General features: G+C 34.0%; 1 protein-coding gene across 9 annotated transcripts; it reads right to left on the bottom strand.

Moving 5' to 3' along the window:
- On the bottom strand, positions 1 to 7,891 carry LOC126715261 (uncharacterized). Of its 9 annotated transcripts, none has more exons than XM_050415774.1 (15): positions 7,646 to 7,891; positions 6,840 to 7,056; positions 6,468 to 6,609; positions 5,218 to 5,537; positions 4,623 to 4,696; positions 4,173 to 4,332; positions 4,023 to 4,047; positions 3,780 to 3,869; positions 2,658 to 2,829; positions 2,499 to 2,572; positions 1,948 to 2,017; positions 1,233 to 1,304; positions 1,020 to 1,162; positions 597 to 670; positions 1 to 394 (listed from the first exon to the last, which is right to left on the bottom strand). In XM_050415774.1, the coding sequence occupies exons 4-15, from the start codon at positions 5,411 to 5,413 to the stop codon at positions 336 to 338; spliced, it is 1,209 nt and encodes a 402-aa protein (XP_050271731.1). In that variant the 5' UTR covers positions 5,414 to 5,537; positions 6,468 to 6,609; positions 6,840 to 7,056; positions 7,646 to 7,891; the 3' UTR covers positions 1 to 335. The 9 variants fall into 9 exon arrangements, 8 of the variants coding, with proteins under 8 accessions (XP_050271731.1, XP_050271734.1, XP_050271735.1 ...); XM_050415777.1 differs by having other exon boundaries at positions 6,468 to 6,606; XM_050415778.1 differs by lacking the exon at positions 6,840 to 7,056 and adding an exon at positions 5,614 to 5,747 and having other exon boundaries at positions 6,468 to 6,606.
- Positions 7,892 to 8,119: the final 228 nt, after the last annotated feature.

Here is an 8,119-nt window from a genome sequence, read left to right as displayed (position 1 = left end):
TTAGCATCCGAGACCTTTATAGTTCCATAAGATATCCATTATATGATCTGCCAGTACTGTATTTACAAATAACAAGATGGATCTCATCTTTCAAGTAATATGAATAATTCTTGTTTTCTTTCTTCACCCTTTGCATGAAGCCAGAGGAGTATATCTTCCAAAAAAAAAAAAAAAAAATCCAATCAGTACACTTATATTGGCTGGGTTGCTCTGGCCTGAGTCTTGAGTATATAGCAGTTCCTTTCCTATCTGTAAGGGGTGAAGGATTCCCATATGCACAATAAATGAGTGGGCAATGACCAAAGAAGAAAAAAATGGAGATTTCTTTGAATATCTCATGTGGATTCAGCTGCATGTCTGTTTTTCCATATGATTGGAGACACAAGCATCCATACTGCAAAACATAGTTAGTCTTTAGTAAGCATGCATGTTAGTTATCAAATATGTCACAAGACTCCAACTAAGAATATTCTATGCCTTTGCTGTAACTTGTAATCCAAAATCTCAAAATAGCCATAATTCATCCAACTTTTCTGATAAAATGATTATCCTCAGAAAAGCATCATGTGACATTTGGTTTTTGTTACAGTACTTACAGTAAACACAGACAGCCAGCCACTCATTTACTATTCTGACCCATGTGCTGGTCCAACCCACATCGATAGTCCACCTGCAGAAGGGCATGGGGGAATAACACATCATTTCCTTGCCAAAATCATACTTATGTTGACAGGAAGCAAACAGATTGAACTAATAGTAAATCTGCTTATAATGAGCTTAACTGAGAAAAAATACAGGTTGAACTCTGAGATGTGGCATGCTTTTAGTGAGTATTTTGCAGGTATGGCATTGCTTTACTCAGCATGAAAATGATTTTTGTTAATGATCCATGAACTGATAGAATAATATGTGGAAAAGGTTTTGTGGCTTCTGAAGTTGGGTTTTGTCATTTTATAATTGACGTTGGAAATATTTTAGTTAGACCAATTTGATGGACCAAAGATAATACAAGAACTTACTTTCTCATCGCATGATGGGTATTCCAACCAATCAATAGCATTGCAAAGTACATTGCTCCTGTGGCAAAGACAAAATGGAAGAAGCCATAACCATATGGAACATCATCATCTTCAGCTTGCACGTCATCCGTCCTGAGCTGCAGCTGTTGTTAGATAGACCTTGGCGGAAATGTTGGTAACCAATTAGAAGTTGGTTGGGAATATGGAGCAAACCTGAAAGCATTTGGAATCTATGCCTGTTGAAAATGTTGCAATAACCATTGCAAGTACAGCAACAACAAAGCTCTGTCAACATATGAAAGTCATTGTCACACTGGGAAAAGAGGATCATGAAATTGCGACAGTGAAAACAAAAGCTTGCCAGAGTCATATTAAACATACTGGCCAAAATTGAGGGTTGATTATAAGTTACAACATTTTTTTACAAAATCTTCTTAGATGTTTTTGGTGTGTTGTTTTAGATGAAAAAGAAAACAAAGACCTTGTTATTAAATTAGTTCATTTTGTATGTACAGTATAGGCTGGCTTATCATGAACTATTGGCCTTGGTGTAAAAGTGACAGATCCAAGTGTGTTTTTCATGGTCTATGTGATCATTGAGTTCCAGAAAAAAAAAAAAAAAAAAGAGAGTACATTCTTTATTTTTCTAATAAAATAAGCTTAGCCACACTGAGCATAACGCTAAATAGCCAGCCAGAGCAGTTGAAAGATGATAAATTAACTAAAAAGTTTTTGTTTTTTTAATAAGACTGGCAATGGCCTGGATTTTCAGAATAAACAATTCAGAATTACTGAAATCAGTTGTCAAACTTAGAAAACTCAAAAGTACTTTTAGGCACAGATCACAAAAAAAATTTATTGTGAGATAACAATCATAAATCCCGAGCTCCAAACTACTAAAAAGATTTATGAAGAATCCAGATATTACTATGATGGTAAGCCAGTCTGTTTTGTCTGTAGCCTCTGATTTTCTAATGCAACTTCCCCCTGCTGGCTCACTGTAAACATGGATAGTTTTCAATTTAGAAAAACAGAAAATGTGAAGGTAACATTGATTTTCTAAAAGCAATTGATAACGGAAAGCACAAATGAACCACATTAAGATTCCACCATTCTATTTAAATGTATTAAATTGGCTTAATTGATCAGATGAATGAATTTAGATTTTGAAGCAGAATTCAAAGACAATCTCTTTTTGGCACATAACTTTTCACTTGGAAGGGTGAGGGTGTTTCTTCAAACCACTTTTCCCCCTCATGTACTTTTCTGTTTATGTCAGAAGTGAGCAATGGGCTACAAAATTGGGTCCTCAAGTCCCAATATAAACTCCCCAACCTCATAACATCTAGATTTGCAATTAAAAAGCTTTCGTTAAACTGACATGTTTGCCCGAAAAGCTAAGAATTATAAAGGGTAAGTTTAAAACCATTGAACGATAACATTTGTTTAAGCAAAGCAACCAAAGATTAGAAATCATGCCTTCTAATTGCACACCAACAGATGAATACTACATAAAGCCCCATGAGCCCTGGTGACAAGATGCCAGCACTTACCTGTTTCAGGAAAAGATTAGCAATCTAAATCAAATTCATTTAGAATATGAAAGAACTGAGAGGCACATTGATGATCAGAACTTACTTTTGGGTGAAGAGAGACGCTGGTCATGAATTGGAGGAGTACCAAGGTCCAGGTAACGAAGAAGATGTTGAGGAGGCAAGATGGCTCTGGTGCGTACCAAATGTACATCAAAATTATTCCCGCTAAACACACAACATATGCAGTAGTTGCGAGTAACATCACGTGAATTTGGCTGCAGTGAGAATGAGATGAGCAACCTCAGTAGTTAATATCATTGTCTAAAAGCCACAGTACATTCCTATTTGCAAGAAAGCATTATTTAGTGTTTTTGTTTGCGTGTGTGACCGTTGAAATCGTCAAAACAGTTTATGAAACAAGACATCTTAAACTATTTTAATCACATACTATCTTAGATGTACTAAAGACTTGTATATGAATGAATAGAGTTTTGTGAAGGTGAAATAAAAATATATTATCGCTGTCTCACCACTTGCCGCACTAGGAAAGCTCAATGAATAAAACATATACAACAGACCACCAATGAGAAGTACAAAGTAGGGCTGTAAATGAACCTAGTTGTTTATGAACAGTTCGAGCTCGATTCAAGAAAAAACTTGTTTATATTCGTTTGTTTAGAAAACAAGTCAAGTTCAAGCCTTAAGTTTAGACTCGATTATTAAATGGACTGAGTTCAAACATAATAATGTGTTCGTGAACAAGCTTGTGAACATGAGGGTTCAATTTAACTATATATAATATTATATTTTTTTATATGTGTACTTGTCCAAAAATATATTTATATAGACTTGAAATTGGATTGTATAAGTTTGTCATGGGTTTATATGATATTAAATTATTACTTGTAGCTTATTGATGATACAAACAATCTATTCGTAGTAAAAATTCATAAAATTGTGAAGAGATATTTCATTTTAGTCATGGTTTCAATATATAAAAACAGAATAAGTTAATCAAGTAGGTTGTGAACTAAGAAAATGAGCCAAGCTTAAACTTTTAATACTCAACTTAGCTCGGCTCATTTACAGCCCTACTACAAAGCACACCAAAGATGAATACAAATAAAAAGTACAGTATTGGACTGTTACATAATATCTCAAGCAAACTATATGTTACAATGCAGCAAAACAGGCTTGAAATAATTATTTGGATGAAGATTCTTACCATCTTTCTTCACATTTTTCGGGATGACAACAATCATTCAGCCACATAATGAATTTGATTATGCTTATCAGCTGAATTAAAAGGAAGACCCTGAACAAGGAATTGCAAAAACTTCATTTAAAAATTTCTAGACAATTTTAAGGAGTCAAGTAACATAAAATAATTATATCGGCAACTCCTAGTACAAACATATTCTATATATGTGATTTGAAGACATGATTATATAACAGGAATCATACATACCCGGCACCAAAATGTGCAAATCCTCCTGCCAAAAAAAAAAAGTCAGGCACAACATTGGCTAATTAAAAAATGCAACAGATTTGAAATTTTTTATTAAACTAAGCAAAAGAAAAAACCAGCAAGCTTCCTGGGAAATGGAATTGGACTAACCATAGAGTTGAATAATGGCAGAAGGAAGCAAAAAAGGGATAATGGTGAGGGAAATCCACACAGGAATCTTGACAGACCACCATCCAGAATGCCATGAATCTCTGGGCTCACCCAACTTCGAGGAACCAGTTGTTGAAAGACACATTGTGATGAAGAACGTCTAAAGTAGTATTAAGGCTCACTTGATCCATTAGGATAAAGGAAATGAAGGTTACAGGACAAAATCCAAGAGTTAACACAGTAAAACTTCTATTTTAAATCATTTAGGTAGACAGCTGAACATTTTGGTCAAGGGATACCATAGTTATAAGATACAGGCTGCGCAAATTAATTCACATTTTTCTCACATCATAAATCATACAAATGGCTGCTTTTCAACTAAAGGAAACTCTTAAGACAAGCTGTTATTGAGAACTAAAGTGAATTTTATTCCCATTATTGAAAGGATACAAAACAACCCAAGCTCACTCGAAGAACACCTTCAGCACCCAAACAATCTTTTTCACCTTCACATCCTTTTAATCCTGTACCCACAGCAAATGTGCATTGACATGATGTACTAATGGTCTGATCAGAATACAAAATTATCAAAATAGTCTGTGTTGTTTTGCTTGACTAAGAACTACACCAACTTTAGGAGCAAAGCCTAGGCATATTTAAAAAAAAAAAAAAAAAACCTTTTATATCTCCACCCTGATCATGTGTAAATTCACGGCTCATCACAAATACAATTCAAAGACTACAAATTTGTTTCATAACCACCTTCCTTGTAAGTTGTAACCAATGTTACTAAGGATTATTGTACATATCATGCATGCATTTCAAAATGTACCTAGACAAATGTGGATGTTTATGTATGTAAAATCCAAATGGATATTTATTCAGTGCCAACAAGGATGCCTAGTTTGCAGCAATGGGAAAGAAATTTACATTTAAACTAACTGTACAGGAAAAAGAGCTTGAGCAATGACAACAGGCTTGAAATTCCTTAAAAAATCCACAAAATGTGCAGCAAAATTTTGAAGATCAAAGCAAAAAATCTTACTCTCCATTTCTGTCAAGGCAGAGCGGCCATAATCCCGAGCAGCCCAAGCTAGCAGAGTTGCAACTAGAAATATCAAGGCGTAGACATATCTGGCCATCCAAGGATTGGACCCATTTCGGAACTGGCTAAACCAAGAGGAGTCTTTGTACACAATGTGTCTCCCACTACTGCTACTTCTGCTTTCACCGCTCTCCATTCCTACAACCTATACAGTTCAGCTGGGCAATGCTCTGTCTTCTGTGACAAAGAGCATAGATATGGAGCAAAGAAAGATCCCCCTATTCACAAATTCTTCATTCAGCTAGTTGCTCTATGATTCCCTGCATTGCAGATTGTGATTCAGAGACATTATTGCACTTGGAATATGGGATACCAATAATGTTTACGTACCGTTACCTAAGTGTCAATTGTCTAACAAAAATTGACTCGGTGGAGTTTGGATTGGGTTGGGCTAATTATGGCTTTTGGACTTTTGGTTTTATTGGGCTTGTAAATAACTTTGTCTTTTACACAGCTCACGCAATGGAAGCCTACAAGCTATGTAGCACCGTGTGTATTAAGGCAAATAGGCAATAAGAGATATACGCAATGTGTTTTTTTTTTTTTTTTTTTTAAAGAGTTCTAATAACTCTTTGTTTTTAGACTAAGATATCAGTTGATTTTTAGTATAAACAGATATTGAACTCTAATCTCTTATGCTAAATAAATAAATAAATAAATTTATGTGCTTGTCTAGTGGTCAATTGTCAAAATTGTAAATAAATGCATTTATTTATATGCACTGTGCATATTAATACTTTAAAATGAATGCATTTAACTGTAAATAAATGCACTTATTTATGTGCATCGTTCTGTTATACAAAAAAAATATATTACGAAAATTGCTTGTGTTCATTGTCTAAACGAATACAAGTCTTCTGTATAACTTATGTTTCACTTTATATTTCACCAATCACAACTTATTATGTATTTAATTTAATTTTTTTTTCCATTTTAAACTTTGGCTATTTTATAAAGAAAGTTATATAAAAAAAAGAAAGTTATATAAATATATGATAAGTTATGATTGATAGAATACAAAGTGAAACACAAAAAATAGTACAATTTTTGATAACTTATTTTACTTAAAGCTAAACTAAGCAAAATACAACTACGCCTAAAAGAGAAACTAAAAACAAAAAAAAAAATCAGATTTTAAAAAATTATGTATACCAAAATAAATCAAATAAGCTAAGGAAAAGCGTATCTACCACGAACAAAAATCACACAGAAGAATCTGCAAACTGAGGAGAATTTTTCTGGTACCGCAGAAACGTGCAACGCACGGCACAAAACAAAAGGACGACTGGCTGATACCTACTCTGATCGATCTAATCAGGACCGTGAAATCTGCTGAAAAAGCATGCGTTAGAATAGAGTCACAAAAATTCATCGTTGTTTTTTAATTATTTGGGACCCACAATCTCTCTCTCTCACACAAACTAAACTTTTTACTACAGTAGTTAGTATTAAACAAATAAACTCAAAAGAATCAAAAAAAAAAATTTTCACAGAATTTGGTCATCTCCTTGGGATGCGTGTAAGCATTAGTCATGGAGTTTGTTGACAAAAAAGGTACTCACTGTTTTCTTGTTGTGTAAGTTCACACTGTAACAGAATTGCTTCTTCTTTAACCCTACTAAATATTCTATACGACCATTATGCCCTCGCTTTCGTTGTGATTCGGACTAGTATTTTTCTGAGGTTTTCAAGGGTTTATCTTTGGCAGTTCAGTCATTACACTTGATTGGTGTGAGATTTTCGTTTCACTTTGCTCTGTGGGGTTCAGAGATAAAGAGGCTGTAAAACAAAGCAAAATGATTCTTTGTTGAACTACTATTCCTTTTAGCAGAATAATAAAAAAAAATGCTAAATTTCTCAACCAAAAAAATATAATAATAATAATATAATTAGCTTTACTCTTTGTTTGGTTAGGGAGAAAATTGAGAATTTTTGTAGTTAAAGTAAGGAAATACATTCACATTCTCTGGAATGCCGAATAATGAAATTATGAGCATCAATTTTACTATTTTCGTTTTCATTTCTCTTTTCGCGGCAACCAAACGGAGCGCGCATTATAGAGGCAAAAGCACTCAAAAATATGCCAAAAGAATTTTACGCCATATAATTGACACAAAGAAACGAATCATATCTTTAAAATCAACTAGAGGAGAAGAATGCGATACCGTCACATCATCGATTTTTATTATCAGGTCTAGATAGAATCGAATGTAGACACAGTTTTCGAGGAATTTGAACAGAAATTTTTTATAAAAAAAAAAAAAAAAATGGTAAAATGAAAGATCATTGTGAAAAAATGGCATCACAGAAATGTAGAATTTTGTTTTGATTTTTCTGTTTTGAGAAATGAAAGTGTGTACGTACGTACCTGTGAAAAAGTAGATTCTGCTGTGTCTGTGATCATAAGATGGAGGCAATGGACTTGGTTTGAGAAGCTCTCAGTCTCAGACTCTGTTCCTAATATCTCTGTCTAACACAAAACTCAGTGAGAGAGAGAGAGAGAGTTTCTCATTTTCGGGTTTCTTTTTATCTTCGAGTCGCTTTTAAATGGTCTGAGAGAGAGAGAGAGGTTGCTTCTTTTTTTTTCTTTTTTTTTGATAGGAGAGAGGTTGCTTTTAATTTGAGAGGTTTTCAGTTTCCTTTGCTTTTTGATATGCTTATTTTTTTTCCCGCCGTATACCTCTTATTTCCGCCTCAGACCGTATCTTTCAAGGATTTATTAATTATCTTTTAAGGTATTTTTGGTCGAACATGTTTAAAGTAACTAGGGGTGTCCACTCAACCCGGAAACCCGATCAACCTGCCAGACCCGCATGCCTACATCTTTCATTTAGTGATGACC

Source organism: Quercus robur, chromosome 2, assembly GCF_932294415.1.
Source record: "Quercus robur chromosome 2, dhQueRobu3.1, whole genome shotgun sequence".
Classification (NCBI taxonomy): Eukaryota; Viridiplantae; Streptophyta; class Magnoliopsida; order Fagales; family Fagaceae; genus Quercus; species Quercus robur.
The sequence above is the reverse complement of the archived record's forward strand: the minus strand, read 5'-3'. Positions and strand labels throughout refer to the sequence as shown.

Coding starts and splice junctions, on each gene's coding strand:
- LOC126715261 (XM_050415774.1), bottom strand. CDS start 5,413: ATGGAGAGCGGTGAAAGCAGAAGTAGCAGTAGTGGGAGACACATTGTG. Junction 4,333..4,622: donor GAGTGAGCTTGGGTTGTTTT/GTATCCTTTCAA, acceptor ATACTACTTTAG/ACGTTCTTCATCACAATGTG. Junction 4,048..4,172: donor TGCCATTATTCAACTCTATG/GTTAGTCCAATT, acceptor TTTTTTTGGCAG/GAGGATTTGCACATTTTGGT.